Source organism: Adiantum capillus-veneris, chromosome 13 (genome assembly GCF_014529385.1).
Source record: "Adiantum capillus-veneris isolate H3 chromosome 13, ASM1452938v2, whole genome shotgun sequence".
NCBI classification, from domain to species: domain Eukaryota; kingdom Viridiplantae; phylum Streptophyta; class Polypodiopsida; order Polypodiales; family Pteridaceae; genus Adiantum; species Adiantum capillus-veneris.
In genome coordinates, this window is record NC_140943.1 from 81,725,785 (window position 1) to 81,743,841 (window position 18,057).

At 44.8% G+C, this 18,057-nt stretch overlaps 1 protein-coding gene across 1 annotated transcript; it reads right to left on the reverse strand.

Moving 5' to 3' along the window:
- Positions 1–237: 237 nt before the first annotated feature.
- On the reverse strand, positions 238–7,781 carry LOC147444336 (uncharacterized). Its single transcript, XM_086527833.1, has 2 exons — positions 6,676–7,781; positions 238–1,171 (listed from the first exon to the last, which is right to left on the reverse strand). The coding sequence occupies exons 1-2, from the start codon at positions 7,779–7,781 to the stop codon at positions 238–240; spliced, it is 2,040 nt and encodes a 679-aa protein (XP_086383959.1).
- Positions 7,782–18,057: the final 10,276 nt, after the last annotated feature.

Genomic DNA, 18,057 nt, shown 5'->3' on the forward strand with positions numbered 1-18,057 from the left:
CAGGTGATTCATGGGAATGCGGGCCGTTTGGCATCTGACCATGTGTGTGGGTTGCTGACTTGTGTGATGACATGGATTAATTATCTAACACGCCCCCGTAAGACATGTCGTCATACAAGGGCATCCATATGTTATGGATTCATGGTGAATGTGAAGCTACATGCTTTGGTTTTTATACAATGAGCATGCTTATGCAACCTTTACATAATGGAGTCATGAACGAGGATGGAAATTGATTCAGCCAGGGTCAATGGTTGCCTTCATCAAGAGTTGAATCTTCAAGTCTGATCTTCGCTTTGTATGTGCTTTAATATCATTTGACAGGTCCACTACGTGCATGCTTTCACGATCTTGAACATGACATTTTTGCCCCCGCAATAGAGATGAAAGCATGAAATCATCGGTTAGAGTCAAAGTTGATGTCGAGGTTAAGTGTGGAAAGGGAAGCAAGGTAAGAAATCTCAGAGTAGGTACCATTTGTTGAATGAACAGGAGAGCTTGCAATATGAGGGTTACACACACAAATTGGTGAGTTTGAGGAGTCAGCTCAGAATGGAAGGTAGGGCTCTTGTAGGCGAGGCCACCAGGGTAAAAAACAATGGAAGACGATGGGAGTAGGCAGCCATTCGGTGTTTGCATAAGACCTTTGAGTACTCCAACTACAATATTGGAAATGACTCCAACAAGGAGGATGTGGGCCAAAGACACTACAACAGCAGTGGTGTCAGAAAAGTGGTTGTCATTGGCAAATGTCAAAGAAAATCCATTCATGGCAGCATCCGATATCTGAGAGTCAGTGTGGAAGAATGCTTCAACTGGTAAGGGGTGAAATTGATTCTCAGGTGGGAGGTTTACAACCATGTAAGAAACAAGTAAATCCAGCTTGAAGAATGGATTTGAATAGTTATTTACTGTAGCTTTAAGGAGAGGGCAGAGTTTGGATTTGCTCAAATCCTTGGAGGAAAGGTGTAAAACACCGCTCGATGTAGGAGGCTTGCGAGGTGGCTCACCGTCAAAGCGGGTCTTCGGTGTTGAGCTGCACGTTTTGTGCGGGGTTCTTCGACAAAAGCGGCATGTGGGACCAGCAATGTAAGAGGTGGCTTGATTACCTGCAACCAATGGATTTATGTAATTTTCTGCAGCATTGGTGGATCTATCAATGCTTTGAGGTGAAGGAGTACGAGCGGAAGTGCGACGCGAGAGAGAGTGTGCGAGAAGAAGAGCACGACGATATGGTGAACTCGCTCTACTGTAATGTGTAGAGCATAGTGAGTTCTTATTAGGTTTTTACAAAAGAATATGTGTACATACCTGGCGGCCCGCCCACTTACCTGGGCGACCACATTGGGCTTTATACCCCAACAACCTCCCACTTAAAGTCCAATGTGGTACTTTAAGTGTGAGAGAAGCTACTATACAAGCTAATATACAAGAGATGTAGAGAAGTGATGTACTACCCTACACCTAACTGCTTGCGAAAATGCGCAAAGCTCTCTGAGGGAAGTCCTTTTGTAAGTAGATCAGCAGGATTTTCTGTGGTGTGAACTTTGACAAGCTGAAGTTGCTTATCCTCGAGCATTTCCCTGATGAAATGATACTTCACATCCACATGCTTTGTCTTTGAGTGATAAATTGGATTGCGAGCCAATTGTATAGCACTTTGACTATCACAATATAACACAGGCATCTCTTCTTTGATTCCCAGATCTGTTACTAGTCGATTAAGCCAAATTGATTCTTTGCATGCCTCTGATGCTGCAACATATTCAGCCTCTGTAGTAGACTGAGTAACACAATCTTGTAATCTAGAACGCCATGCTATTGCTCCACCAGCCAATGTAAAGACATACCCTGACGTAGAGCTTCGGTTGTCTAGGTCACCTACATAATCTGAGTCTGTAAAACCCTTTACACTTAGCTCCTGACTCCCATAGCATATACGCATACTCTTTGTAGCTTTCAGGTATCTCAATATTCCTTTCACTGCCTCCCAATGTTTCTTGCCTGGGTTTGACATGTATCGACTTACTACTCCCACTGCAAATGCAATGTCTGGGCGAGTAGCAATCATTGCATACATCAAACTACCCACTGCAGACGCATATGGAATCTTATCCATTTCAGTATGTTCTTCCTCAGACATAGGACAATCTTGTTTGCTAAGTTTCACATATGGTGGCAATGGAACACTCAGTGCCTTTCCCTTCTCCATATTGAAACGTTGCAAAACCTTGTCAATATACTCTGTTTGATATAACCAAATCAACTTCTTTGATCTGTCTCTCTCAATGCGCATACCAAGTATATGACTTGCCTCACCCATGTCTTTCATGTCAAACGATTTTGCCATCTTTGACTTCAAAGCTGAAATTTCTTCCAAGTGCTTGCCAGCAATCAACATGTCATCCACATACAAAATAAGGATCAAACAACTGCCATCCTTAGCCTTCTTTGTATATAGACAGTGATCGAACTCACTACGTTTGTAGCCTTGAGAAAGCATAAACTTGTGGAATTTATGGTACCATGCCCTCGGTGATTGTTTTAAGCCATAAAGACTCTTTAACAACTAGCATACCCAATCTTCCTTGCCTTTCTCAACAAACCCTTCTGGATGCTGCATGTAAATTTCCACATCTAAATCACCATGCAAGACGCTGTCTTGACATCCATTTGGTGCAACACCAAATCTAATATGGCAACCAATGCAAGAAAGCATCTCAATGCACTCATCTTGACCACCGGAGAGAAGACTTCCTCAAAGTCAATGCCGTGTTCTTGCTTAAAGCCCTTGGCAACAAGCCTTGCTTTGTACTTTGGCTGACTATCATGAGCGGTGATCTTATACCCGTAAACCCATTTACAAGGTAGAGCCTTTTTGCCCCGTGGTAATTTAACTAGCTTCCATGTCTGGTTTTTATGCAGAGATGTCATCTCTGATTGCATGGCCAATTTTCAATTCCTGGAGTCCTTCATTTGCACTGCTTCCTTGTAACATGAAGGCTCATTGCAATCAGTCAACATGACATAGTTCATAGATGGAACAAACCTATCAGGAGGTCGCGTGACACGTCCATATCTACGCACAATAGGTGGCTCAGGCTCAACCACAACCTGTGGTTCCACTCTATCCTGTCCTTGCTCCTCTTGAGCCCTGACATTTTGTCTTGCACGTGCAGGTCCATCTTCTTGGAAGACAACTCTTTTAATCTCCTCAACCCTCTCTGGTTTAGAATGATATTTGGATTCATTAAAGTGAACATCATTGCTGCGGACAACCTTTCTGGATTCGGGATCCCAAAGTCTGTACCCCATCTCACCAGAATTACCATAGCCTAGAAAGATGCACTTTCTACTCTTTGGCTCAAGTTTGTTCCTAAATTCCTTTGGAATGTGAGTATATGCCTCACAGCCAAAGACTCTGAGATGCTTGTATGAGGGCATTTTGCCTGACCATACCATCTCTGGCACTGAATCCTTCTGCAAAACCTTGCTAGGAGATCTATTTACAAGATGAACAGCTGTTGATACAGCTTCAACCCAAAACCCATTTGGCAGCTGTGCATTAGACAACATACTTGTGACCTTCTCTTGTATGGTCCTATTCATCCTCTCAGCAACACCATTTTGAGGAGGATTGTAAGGAGCTGTAAGTTCACGTTTTATACCTTTTGACTCACAAAAGTCCTGAAAGGCCTTTAAAACATACTCTCCACCATTGTCAGTGCGTAAGCATTTAAGCTTCTTGCCACTCTGATTCTCCACAAGTGTCACAAACGTTTTGAAAACACTAAACGCTTCATCCTTGTGCTTGTGAAAGTAAACCCATACTTTCCTCGAGTAATCATCTATAAATGTCATAAAGTAAGAAGCTCCCCCTAGAGATAGGTTAGGCATAGGTCCACACAAATCACTATGAACAAGTGCCAACTGTGTATCTCTTCTATTGCTTCTATGCTTATGTGGCTGCTGTGTTTGCTTACCATACAGACAATGTTCACAGAATTCAAAATCATTAAATGAAAAGCCAGGAAAATAACCAGAACGAGACAAGATTTCCATTCTCTTCTTGGACATATGTCCTAATCGGCTATGCCACAAAGAAACGTTCGGCTGCTCGGTTACATTGATTACATTTTTAGAGACATTTGATACATAAATCATGTAAAGTCCTCCAGAATTTACTCCATGTGCTACTGTCATAGAACCCTTGGATATCTTCCACATGTTCTGTCCAAAAGTGGTGACGTAGCCAGCATCATCAAGTAAACCTGTGCTGATCAAGCTCTTTGTAATTGCGGGAACATGTCTCACATTCTTCAGCGTGAAAGAAGAGCCATTCTGAAACTTCAATTGAACATCTCCAACACCTAAGATCTCACATGTCTGCCCATTGCCTAGCCGAACATGATCTTTAGTGGTCACATAAGAGGTAAACCACTCCTTGTTTGGAGACACATGAAGTGATGCCCCTGAGTCTATAATCCATTCACTCAGTGCATTTCCATCAGATGCTGTAAGAAGAGCTTAGTCCATTGTATTCTTCAAGAAGTAGATGTCTCCTGACACTAGACTGTCATCCTCTGCAACAGTGTTTGTCACATTTATTTCTTGAATCTTCACTGAGGACTTGTTCTTCTCACCATGGTCTTCAACTTTCTCTTTGCCTTTTTCTGCTTTCCATTCTCTGCAGTCTCTTTTCATGTGACCCTTCTTGCCACAATGGTAGCATTCTATGTCACTCTTGCCTTTAGCACTGCGGGACTTGCCAGGAGACTGATTCCTCTTTCCACCTTTGTACTTTTCTTTGGTCCTTCCCCTGACAACTAAGGCCGTTCCTTTGCCTTTGTCCATTGTCTTTCTATTGGTTTCTTCAGTAAGCAGACTTCCTTCTACACCTGCTATGTTCAAACCATCTGGAGGTGCAGAATTACTCAAAGCTGTGCGAAAAGTGTCCCAACTTTCCGGCAATGTGATCAACAGGAACATAGCTCTAACAGGTTCATCAAACTTGACACCTTGAGCTGAAAACTGACTATAGATTGTGTTGAATTCATTCAGATGATTGGACATAGGTGTCCCTTCTTTCATCTTCAAGTCAACAAGCTTCTTAAGCCAGTATACCTGTGAAGCTGCACTCTGCTTCTCATAAAGATCACTCAGCTTTAACCATGCTTGATAAGCCGACATCTCGTCTGCTACATTGAAGTAAACGCTTTCTGCCAAAGTCAGCATAATGGTAGAAAGTGCCAATTCATCCATTTCGCTCCATTCATCTTCGTCCATATCTTCTGGTTTTATCCCCTTGAGCTTTATAGGTTTTATTTGCTTCTTTTGTACCAACACGTGCCAAATCTGCTGCTTCCACAATGGGAAATTGGTTCTATCCAGCTTCTTGATATTGTAAAGAGCAGTGTCCTGTGATCCAGCCATAGCTACGCTTCACAGTAGTTTACTTTCCTGGGAAAAATTCGGCGGAGTTTCCCCTGTAAACTGACCTCTGAACCAATATCAACCTGTCAAATGAACCAAGAAAGCTTCGGATTCTGCATAAATTTCGGCAGAGTCTCCTTTGTAAAATGGCTCTGGTGTACTAAAAAACAGACCAAAAAACAACTCAAAAACACTGTCTCTTTGACACTGTAAGCTGTGGGTAAACCTGTCCTGCACCTGTACTGTCTCTGACTGTCCTGTAAGCATAGACTGCGACAATGCCTCAACGGCAGTAAAGCAAAGATGCAATCCCAACTGTCTAACTCACAGTCAATACATCCTAGCTGCCTATCTAAGGGTGCTCGAGGGATCGCTCCAAGACCTGTATCACCGAAAGGATCTCAACATTCGAGAATCCCCCAGCTCAATAAAACCTCACTCGACCCTCAACAAAGGCTGCAGTAAATCTGACAGTACATAGACTTCCCACAAAGTCATACATCCACAAATTTCCCACTGTATGCTGTAACCGCTGCGGCGGTTGTTTGCTGTGTGACTCACAGCCAGCAAACCCTCAACAGACATACATCATCTCTGACAATACATCCCATGTGGAAGTACCTGCAATGTCAGGATGAAATCTGGAATATCAAGCAGCAAACACAAGCTACCTGATGAACTAGTGGATGTCGCCTACAGTCTGTGTGTAGATGCGCCCGTGTTGTATGTGACACACCTCCAAGAACTGTGAGCCGTCCTTTGATGTGTAGACAACCACAAATCAACACTCTGGGAGTGTCGATATCCTCAGCACTTGCAGTCGTAGGCCGAAAACCCCAAATTTGCAGAGTCGGATCTGCACTCGCTGAGACCACGTAGTCGAAAATGGCCTGCGCAGAACTTTGTCGAAGCCGAACGGTGACCGAGATCCCACGAGATTTGGGGCCATGTCTTTGCCTGTCGAATTTCACTCCAATCTGAGTTGGTGACTCTAGCCTCCTGCAGTGCTGCCCCGAGCCTCGATCTGAGCTCTGATACCAGTTGAAGGAGTACGAGCGGAAGTGCGACGCGAGAGAGAGTGTGCGAGAAGAAGAGCACGACGATATGGTGAACTCGCTCTACTGTAATGTGTAGAGCATAGTGAGTTCTTATTAGGTTTTTACAAAAGAATATGTGTACATACTTGGCGGCCCGCCCACTTACCTGGGCGACCACATTGGGCTTTATACCCCAACATGAGGTTCGATAGAAACGTCCCAAGAGGCAGCCGGTGCAATACTGCTTGTTAAATTTCTCGCTTCAAGATGCCACCAAGCTTTGCGAGCTAAAACCAGGGAGTTGTTGGCAGCATGGGGCTGCACTGATTGAGGATGCAAGAGCTCCCCAAGGAAATAACTCTCCTTGTTGGCACTGATTGAGAGGAGGGACTCAAGCGAGGAGGCGGCACCGACAGCACGAGGTACACTAACATTCTTTGCAGCAACATCTTTGGCTGCAACACCTTCTTCTGTAGGGATGGCAACTGAATTTTTGGTTGCTTTAAGAACTACACCAGTGTCGGAAGTGGCGTGGGCACCATCAGTTTTGATGGTCGCGGGGATTCTGTCAACCTGGGCTGCTATGATGGTTGCACCATCTAAAATATAATCTAATGTGCACGGAGCAAGGGCAGACCTCTTTGCTACAATAGATTTCAATTGGAAGGGTTTGACGGCGATAATGGCCGTAGCAGGGTCGTCTGCAGAAGGTGCGACAGCAACTGCATTAGCAGGAGTGTCATCTTCTGCAGCAGGCTCGTCGTCTGCAACAGGCGTGGGATTCTTGTTGACTGCAACAGCGTTGGCAGCAGCAGGTTGGGCTGCAGGGGTAATTACATGCCGAGGTGCGGCGGCACCTTCGACTGGAGCATTGGAAGGACCAGCCGCAGTAGGATGGGAGGCTTGAACCAATGTTTGGTTTGCAGGAGCCGGGTTCCCGAGAAATGCTACAACGATGGTAGTATCACCATCACCATTCACAACAGCAAGGTTTGCAAGGAAGGCAGTGATGACCTGGTCATCACAAGCAACGTCAACACAGGAGGTAGGGCGAGCAGCAGCGCCTGCCGGAGGGGTCTGCGCCTGAAGCGGAGAGGCTGATGGAGGTGCAACAGCCGTGGGGCCTTCGGGCTTGAGGTGGGGGTACCTTCCCACAGTAGAAGGTCCGCAGAAGGCATGGAGAGCTCGCCGTATGGAAGCTAGAAGAACCACCAGGAGGTTCTGCTCCCAGAGCTGGAGAGGCGCAGGTGACTGCATGGTGGGGCGCCTCACAGGTGTGGGAGAATGAGGCCTTGGGTGCGATGATACCATGTGAGAGAGAGAGAGAGAGAGAGAGAGAGAGAGAGAGAGAGAGAGAGAGAGAGAGAGAGAGAGAGAGAGAGAGAGAGAGAGAGAGAGAGAGAGAGAGAGAGAGAGAGAGAGAGAGAGAGAGAGAGAGAGAGAGAGAGAGAGAGAGAGAAGGAGGCTGTTAAGCCTGAGAAACCCAAGAAGAGGATAGGCCAGAATGAGATGTGTATTGATTAGGGAAGGCACAGTTTTATACAGGATGTATGGTAGTTACAATACGGTTCACTTCAAGTGATTCATGGGAATGCGGGCCGTTTGGCATCTGACCACGTGTGTGGGTTGCTGACTTGTGTGATGACATGGATTAATTATCTAACAGAGATTAATACCTTGAAAACTCTTGTCGGAGCTCTTAATTGGAGGCTCCAGCTCCATCGACACTTCGTTTTCAAATAGAACAAACTGAATCCTTTGATATTGATCTCCGAGTTCACACTTGCTCGCCAATGGCGGCGTCCCATGCCAGGGCCTATGCAATCCAGGCCATAAAAGTTTTCGCTCCTCTCTCTTTTTGTTTTTGTTAAAAGAAAATGTCAAATCTTCTATTCTATATATGAAGCAACTTAAAATTTTCAAGGAAGGAATGCCTAAAAGCCGCAAGGGTTTCTGAGTGCCGCGAGGGTTTCTGCTTCAACTTAGGAGGGCGTGCATGAGCAAGGGAGTGCTCCGGGTGGCTCTGCCTAGGGTTACGGACGCTCCTGCTGCCTGAGGGGATGACGGGCATGGCGAATCCAGTGCCGTCGGGGAGGTGCCCTGCTGCGCAGGTGTTCGGAGGATATCCCCGGGGGGCGGGGGGGGGGGGGGGGGGGGGGGGGACCCTGGCCGATCTTTCTCCTGCTCTTCGGCATCAACCTCGCACTACCTATTTTTGGTCAGGGGGGCTGACGGCTGCCCCTCCTTCCTTTGGAAGGGAATGAAGTCCGCCAAGGAAATCTGCGGAAGGTGCCGTTGGTAGTTTTTCTGGCTCGGCGACGGGTTATGCAGGGGTGGCAAACCTGCATCTTCCTGGTGGCATCGTTGATCCTCCCATTGAAGGTGCAAGGCTCTCCTCAAAAGCCTGGGGTGGATGTGTTGTCTTCGGCTTGGAGTTGTTGTTTTCGGCTGATGTTTCTTGCGATGGTGATGGAGCTCTCAGGCTCCCCCCTTATGCGGTACGCTCTTCTGTTCATCATGATACTTTTTCTTGTTTTAGCTCCAGGATTTGGTGGTGGGGTGGCTCCCTTGTTAGCCGAAACTTTGTAATTCTTTTTGGTCACCGTATGTCAGTTTGTACTCATGGATGCCATGGCTCAGTTTGTACTCATGGATGCCATGGCTCGGGTGAGCATGGTTAGCATTGTAATTTTTTGTGGTGCTCAATATATTTTGTACTCAGTCTGTGAGTTTTGCAAAAAAAAATAAAAAATCAAGGAAGGACTGGGCCTCCACGTGTCACTCCTTGGTTCATTTCAAAAAACACCTTGTAAAACATCTAATCTAAAATGCAAAAGTGAAGGGTAAGGTAAAATGCAAAAGTGAAGGATAAGGTTGTAAGAAATGGCAGCCTTTGGATAATGTAAGAATTGACAACCCTTTTCAAATCTAAAGTCAAAAGACTTTCTATTTTACATAAAATAAATGTTCAAGTTTGATTGCACATACAAGAAAGGCATAACTTTCGAGGTTTTGTTACTTAATTCGAATTTACTTTTTGAATATATAACAAAAAAAAACGAAGAGTTTTAGTGATTTTTTTGTTTAATGGAAATGTAATTTTTGAAGATATATTTGGCTTTATCTTTTCAATGGGATTTTCTCAAGACCAAAATTTGGAAGTATGTATTTCTTTGAAGAGCTTCAGAAAAAAAAAACTCGCCTAACGTCGACTTGAGGCTATTTCGCTTTGAGGACATGCATGACATGCAACTGTAGGGGTTGTTATCTACATTATTGACCATGTGAGAGAGAGAGAGAGAGAGAGAGAGAGAGAGAGAGAGAGAGAGAAACCATCACATTGTTTGTGTGTGCGTACACATGCACATGCATGAGGGGAGAGAGAGAAACTCTTTCTACTATTGAGCTCACGCACGCTTCAAATTTCAAGATATTATTTTTTGGCATTAGTGTAGTTTTAAAAGGATAGCTAAAGTTTTTTCACCCGTAGAATATGGATTAAATGCTCGACAAAGACCAACCCTCACATTTGTATCCCAAATGGGTAGAGAGATTGCTGAGTTGATGGACCTTTTACCAATTCTTAATTATTTTCACTACAAGAGGTTGTGTGCTCTTGTGACTCTTTTAGCGACGGAAATACACTGGGTTTTTATAACCTCCGGCGTCGCTAAGAGCGTCGCTATTAGCGTCGATACGAGAACGTCGCTATATGCGTCGCTATGGCAGTCATTATAAGTGTCGCTATAGGCGTCGCTATATAGCGACGTTTATAGCGACGCCTATAGCGACGCTGCAGGGCCATCAATACCGATGGCTATAGCAACGCTGCAGAGCCTAATATAGCGACGGTCATAGCGACGCTCAAGATGAAATTTTTTACCATATTGAATGTTTTATTTGTCTATTTACCTTTGAAAAAAAGTGCAGAGGTAAATATAGACCCAAAATAGTCACCCACAAGACAATATAATCATTAACTCCATCATTTATAGTACGTATTGTTTGCAAAATAAACATACAAAAATGACAAGCGTGAATTGATGAAAGTAAATCAATGACAATTGTACAGAGCATCAAAAGAAAAATCACTTGATTGTTAATCATTGCAAATGTAATAGTTACAAACCATTGTCATTATTTAAAAAATATACACGGTTTTTAAAAAGACGTATAAAAGTCATTTCATGATACATAATCTATGACAAAAAGAAACTAATGCTATCTAGCTATGGCTAAACTGACGTCGTCTAATCAGACGTCTCATCGCGTCGAAGCACCGTATCTGTCGGATTCTGTAAAAAAAACAATAAGATAGCTTTTTATAAGTATAAACATATAGCGACGTTTATAAAACAATACAATAAATAGAAAAGAATAAACCCTAATACTAACCATGCTGCGACGAGAAGTCAGGATGTCTATAAGGACGTTTAAGCCCTTCCTGCCTGCGTACTCACGCTCGTACGGTGTGGGATCACGTCTTGTAAATGACAATAAACCCTAATACTAACCATGCCGCCACGAGAAGTCAGGATGTCTATAAGGGCGTTAAAGCCCTTCCTGCCTGCGTACTCACGCTCGTACGATGTGGGATCACGTCCTGTAAACGACCACTATCAAAACATACAAAGAATCCATTATGTTAGAATTTCAAATCCCATAAACCCTAAATTATCAAACATAGATACGAAAACACTTACAAAATCGGCCTCAAATGATGCCCACCCGCCGCTCCCCAAGTGGTGTGAGCTCCGTGCCTCTACTTGCGCTCTGGCTGCCTCCTTTTGTTGCTTCCACTTGTCGGGATTCTCGCGCGCTTCTTTTCTCGCATGCTTCCAATCTTCTTTGGCCAACCAATCTGGTCTGCTCCACCCATGCTTGATTGCTTTTTGCACTTCGGAACGCTTATGCTTGCAGTATTCGTGCATTCCACTACAAGAGGCTCTTCACATTAGCGACGCTTATAGCGACGCTCATAGCGACGCCAACTGGGGTAAAAAAAATAACCGAGCGCGCCCAAAAACTCAGATCTCAGATCTGAGTTTTTCAGCGCCCTCAAGCAAAGAGCAGGTAACGCTCTCCCTCACTCACTCTCTCTCTCTCTCTCTCTCTCTCTCTCTCTTTTTCTTTTACACACACACACACACACACACACACACACACACACGAGGAGAGGAAGGAGAGCCAGGTATGCTCCTTCCCTCTCCTCATTCTCATGTTCCCTTCCCCTCTTTCTCTCTCCCTCGCTCTCTCTCTCACACACACACACATACACACACACACATAGTGTTTTTGAGAGAGAGAGAGAGAGAGAGAGAGAGAGAGAGAGAGAGAGAGCGAGAGAGAGTGCAAAAACGCACACACATACATAAACAAAGAATGCACACACACATTGAGAGAGAAAAAGAGAGAGAGAGCATGCATAAACAAAAAACGCACGCATTGAGAGAGGAAAAGAGAGAGAGAACATGCATAAACAAAAAACGCACACATTGAGAGAGGAAAAGAGAAAGAAAACATGCATACGATCCAAAAAAACGCACACACATTGAAAGAGAAAGAAAGAGAAACTAAGGGAGCGTCGTAGGAAACTAATTAAAATTAAAAGACCTAAAGATCTAGCCGACGAGGAGTTGAACTGAAGACCTATTATTCAAGAGAGAAATGGCATAATCAATCTATCATACTTGGCATGGGTGATAGAAAGGTTATACCATTTATCTCTTTTTATTGGCACACACATCCACACACGCGCACACACACAGGAAGAAGAGAGTTATAACGTCGTAGGAAACTATCTTAAAAGACGTTAAAGATTAGGTTATATGTAGACTTACATTAAATTAGATTTAGGTTTATTTTTAACTATATTTACGTTTATTTAAGCTAGATTTAGATTTACGTTATATTAGATTAGATGCGGGTCTCCATAGACTGCGATGCCTGCATGAAGCGGGTGAAGAAAGCCCTCACTGGAATATAGGGTATTGCTGCCTTCACTCATAGTGGGCTCCGTCGATCCAAAAGTACTGGTGAAATGTCTTCAGAAGATAGGGAAGAAGGTGGATCTTCAGGGCGGCAAGAGTCACTACATCCCCGACACAATGACCATCTAGACAACCTCTAGTCATTAGACTTACGTTAAATTAGATTTAGCTTTATTTTTAGTTAGATTTATGTTTATTTAGATTTACGCTTATTTACGTTAGATCGAGTCCACGCAAGAATTACTTACGGTTTAGGGTTTAGAGTTAGACGAACAGTGAAAAGATCTACTGTGAAAAGATGTTAAGATGAAGTGAAGTGCTACAGCTAGAGAAGAGGCAAAGGGATTTTGTCCACTACATGCAGTATCATGTAGACGTGGGTGTCTAGATTTCTTGTACCCACAAATATAGGTATTGACCAATAAAGACGAGATTATAACCCGGTGGTTCTGATCTCCGTGCACCTCTAGACCGAGGTGTGCGGGGATTGGACATGACTAGAGAATGTGAGGTAGAGAGAGAGAGAGAGAGAGAGAGAGAGAGAGAGAGAGAGAGAGAGAGAGAGAGAGAGAGAGAGATAAGACGAAGAATGCCAATAGAATATTAAATTTGTTGTCTAGGTTATAAGTTTTTTATCCTCATTATGAGTAGCGACGAGGATGTGGGACCGTCCAACCGAAACACCTATCTCTCAACGAGGGTCTTATGTCCTTGTAATCAATGCAAGCATGCTGTGCGACGGACAAGACGTGTTTCTTTGCAGCACGTTCGCGAATTTGGCGAGTTCGATCCATCTATTATAGATCGAGTTGTTGCCAATTATAACTCGTCGGACTCTGACGCTGGCCAACAAGCAGCAATCTTGCAACCCAATAGACGTATTCGCAGGCGCTTTGGTCAAGCAGCATATGTGAGGCCACAAGATGTAGCCTCTGACAGCTCGGGGGATGATCATGCAGAGCACATTCCCAACGAGGCAATGTTTGAGCCCGAGATTGATGAAATGATCGAGACGATCATGGATTCAGAAAGGCTTATCTATGATGATATGAAAAGTGAAGCCGATACATCATTGTATAATGGAGCACGTATGTCTAGATTGAAAGCACTCCTGGTTCTTCTCAACATGCAGGCAAAGTTTGGATGGAGTGACACTAGCGTCACAGCGCTTTTCAGGTGATCTATTACAATTAGTTTACTTTAATAGAACTCATGGTGTATAATGATCTGATAGATTTTTACACGACTGTATCATATTTTTATGTTGTGTAGATTGCTGAAAGAGCACATTCTACCAGCTGACAATGTGATGCCAGATTCCTGAGATGAAGCAAGAAAGATTTTGCGAAACTTGGGGATGGATTACAATTCTATCCACGCTTGTCCTAATGACTGCATTCTTTTCAGAGGGGAATACACAGACATGGAGAAGTGTCCGAAATGTGATTCCGAAAGATATCGAGTAGATCTCCACGGGACAAAAATTCCACAAAAGGTTTTGCGACATTTTCCTTTGCTTCCTCGCATCAAGCATTTCTTCGAATGTAAGTCCATGGCCGCCCTAGCATCATGGCATGAGGAGAATAAATCTTCGGATGGTGTGCTACGAATTCCTGCAGATTGCGCAGCCTGGAAACATATAGATGGAACATGGTCGGATTTTGCCAGGGAAGCTCGAAATTTGCGCTTAGGCCTGGCTATGGATGGCGTAAATCCATTTGGTCAAAGATCAACATCTTACAGTGTATGGCCCGTTGTCATCGTCAACTACAACATTCCCCCGTGGTTGACTACGAAGAAGGGGCACCTATGGCTAAGCTTGATTGTGCCAGGGCGATATAAAGTGGGGAATATGGATGTGTATCTTCGTCCACTATTGGAAGAGCTACAACAATTGTGGATTGGCATAGAGGTGGTGGATATGAGCCGACACACAGGACGACGGAATGCTTTGATCAGAGGTATTCTAATGTGGACCATGCATGACTATCCCGGGCTAACAGAATGCTCAGGTGATCTATTGACACTCCTCTCTCAGACACTGTAAATCTTGTTTTTCCCCATAGTTGATCTATTATCATGTGTATACATGCAGGGCTTCAAACAAGCGGATACAGAGCATGTGTCACATGTGGACCTAGACTGAATGCACGTAGGGCACCCTCACTGAAGAAGCAAATCTACGAAGGTCATCAAGCGTATCTTCCGGAGAATCATGTGTTACGCGACGGCTTTTTGGGAAGAGAGCCACCAAGGATGTCTGCACAAGCATGGTTAGAGCAGAAGGAGATGTGCGATGACGGATTGCCTCCAGGGATGAAGAGACTATCTCTATGGTACGAGTTACCATACTGGCCCCGACTCGTGATCAATCACTTGCTCGATCCAATGCACATATTCAAGAATGTGGGTAATCTACTATGGGACCATTTGACCGGCAAGAAAGATACTTTGGGAGCCAGAGTTGACCTTAGAAATGTGGATCGTATGGAGCAATATTGGCCGCAAACAGCGTCTGATGGATCGATAAAACTTCCTAAAGCACCATGGATTTTCACAGGAGCCCAAGAACGCAAAGTAAAAGAGGCCATTCGATCTTTGCGGACCCCCACTGGCGTAATGCACTCGCTCCGAACGTGTTTTACTAAAGAAGGAAAGCTTACCGGTTTGAAGTCACACGATTGGCATAAAATGTGTCAGGTACGTTCATAGTGGACTTTAATATCATTGCATAAAATGTGGACTTTAATATCATTGCTGCACATACTTTACAGTTTATTTTACCGGTTGCCATTGAGGGATGTTTGTCTCTCGACATCCGTAACACAATCTACAAACTTGCAAAGCTGGTGCAATGGATCTCACAAAAGGAGATCGACGTAGACTCCATACCATTCGCCAAACTAAATGCTGCGGAGCTTGTGTGCATGTTTGAGAAACATTTTCCTACTACAATGCTAACCATTCAGGTGCATCTTCTTATTCACATAGTTGATGAGGTGGAAATAGCTGGCACAGTTCATTCCAGATGGATGTTCTTCTTAGAGCGTTTCATGAAAACGCTTAAGGGATATGTGCGTCAAAAGGCACGTCCGGAGGGTAGCATGGCAGAAGGTTGGTTGGTATCAGAGTCCCTAGTGTACATTGGAGAGTGGCTAGACGGATTTGATAAATCCCGGGACACGCTATGGCGAACCATAGATGATGAGCGCATATCTGGGATTGTCATGTGCAATCTCGGTGTTGAGAAGAAGATGACGGAAGATCTAGAGGCTAAAATCAACCGATTTTGCATGCTTCACAATCCAGTGATGCAAAAGTGGATTTCACAATATGAGGATGCAAAGCAAGAGCGACAAAGGGCACGAATCGAGTGGAGACGGGGAAGACGACCACCGATGCACTATCCAGCGGTTCTGGAGAGCCTACCAACCTTCATGAGCTTAAGATGGTTGCACAACCAATTGAAAAGCGCACAACAATGCGGTGACGAAGTGACTGAAGAAGAGTGGGAGTACTCTCGGGGTTGCGCGACCAAGGTAAGTTTGCAATGTACGATTAGCAAGTGACTTTATTTATAAACGTTTGAACGGCCACTCATAATCTTGGTTCGTTGTAGTATAAGTCATACACAGCAGCATGGTGTAAAGGTCGACATTTTAGGGTGGAACGAATCGACAAAAAGCGTTTTACTCAAGATTGTGGAATCATGGCAAAATTTGAACAGTCTAGTCGACGACGTTCCTCTGATGCAGATCCCGTGGTGGCGGAACTCACTTACTTCGGCACGCTGCAAGAGATTTTGAGGATCGATTACAGAGGATTTTTTGTCGACTTGTTCGACGTGCAATGGTTCAAGATAATCATGGAGGGTCGAAACGCTACTGTGCGTAGAGGAGAGTCTGGTTTTCTTGAGGTGGATTCTACTAAGAAATGGACTGACCTAAGAGACACTTTCGTACTACCCGAGCATTGTGAACAAGTAAGTATATAAATAGTTAACATCCCCCTTTTACAAGTTATGTGCTTGAAAGCTCTCATGTAAGTTATGTGGCTCTGGCAGGTAGTATTTCATCCTACAAAGTCTACATCAAACTGGTGGTACGTCATAGAGGTAGCCCCTCGTAGTGCAAGGACGTATGAAGGCTACCATGTGCCAATCACAACGACATCAATGGAGGAGATCAGAGAAGATGCTCAATCAGAAGCCGCTGCGGTGGTGCCAGACGAGCATCAAGATGCTACTACTCTATATGGGGTGCATGCAGAGGAGCTACAAAATGAAACAGAGGATATGTGTTTAAACGGAGAGCTCTATATAGATATAGGAAGTTATGCTGAGTTATGCGAGGATGAGAGAGAGATCTCTTAAAGCCACAAATATTGTATTTGAACAATTTTGCTCCGTGCTGTAAAAGCTCTAGCTCTCTAAGTAGCTTCCATGGTGTGTAACGCTCTTTTCTACTCGCGCTCACATCTTTTGATTGAAAATTCTGAGTTTTCGACTTGCCTCTTCTACCACTCGATTCATTGCGTCATTGTATTTATATGCGTCATTACGTCATTGTATTTAATGGTCTTTGCGTCATTGTCTACTCTATTCATTCAATATTAAGTTTAAATATTCGTGTGTTTAATGCAGGTATGGATGATGAGGAGTTTCTTTCTTCTTTGTCACCGCAGCAGAGACAGTGGTACGTGGAGCGTCATCGCTCTGGCGCATCATCGCGCGTTCCTACACCATCCGCATCTCCCTCTCTTTCGGAGCATTCGGCGCGCTCCGAAGCTTCGGCGTCGACGAGACGAGCGTCACACTCGTCTAGACACCGGCGCTCTAGTGGTGGCGGTGGCGGTTGTTGTGGGGATTCCGCCACCGATGCCTCCACACCGCCTCGTGTTCGACGAGGCTCTTTACCCTCCCCTTCTTTGCCCGCCCCCACACCAGCCACAGCATCGCCGTCTACGCCAGGTTTTGCACGGCTGACTGTTCCTAGAAGCTACACACCTCTACCTACTCCGCCAGGAGCCACCCCACTCGACACTCCTCGCTTCGGCGCCCAGACGCCGATGGAGACACCTGACGTCCGTACCCCCATCGACACGCCGCTAGAGACCCCTGCCGGGACACCCAGGTTCACGCGTCACCGGCCAGAGGGCTTGCCTTACTCCGTCGACATCAGCGGCGGCATCATCATGGATGATGACGGCAAGAAGGTGATCTCGCGCATGCGTGGTCTTTGCTCTCAGCTGTTTAGACACTATATACTAAACAAATGGAGTGAAGTACCAAGTGATTTAAAAAACAGAGTCATCAGCATACTTCATGATGAGTTTCCCGTTCCAACACGGGATCAGCGCTTCAATGAAGACCTGATGAAGATTCGAATGCGCGAATACTGCAAACACAAGCGTTCCGAAGTGCAAAAAGCAATCAAGAATGGGTGGAATAGGCCAGATTGGCTGGCCAAAGAAGATTGGAAGAATGCGAAGAAAGCACGCGCGGAGAATCCCGACAAGTGGAAGCAACAAAAGGATGCAGCCAGAGCGCGAGTAGAGGCAGGGAGCTCGCACCACTTGGGGAGCGGTGGATGGGCATC

Excerpts from the sequence above, each read along its gene's own strand:
- LOC147444336 (XM_086527833.1), bottom strand. The coding sequence starts at position 7,781 with ATGGTATCATCGCACCCAAGGCCTCATTCTCCCACACCTGTGAGGCGC. Across the intron at positions 1,172-6,675 it reads TCTTGGGACGTTTCTATCGA|ACCTCAAAGCATTGATAGAT; the intron begins ACCTCATGTTGG and ends TCGTACTCCTTC.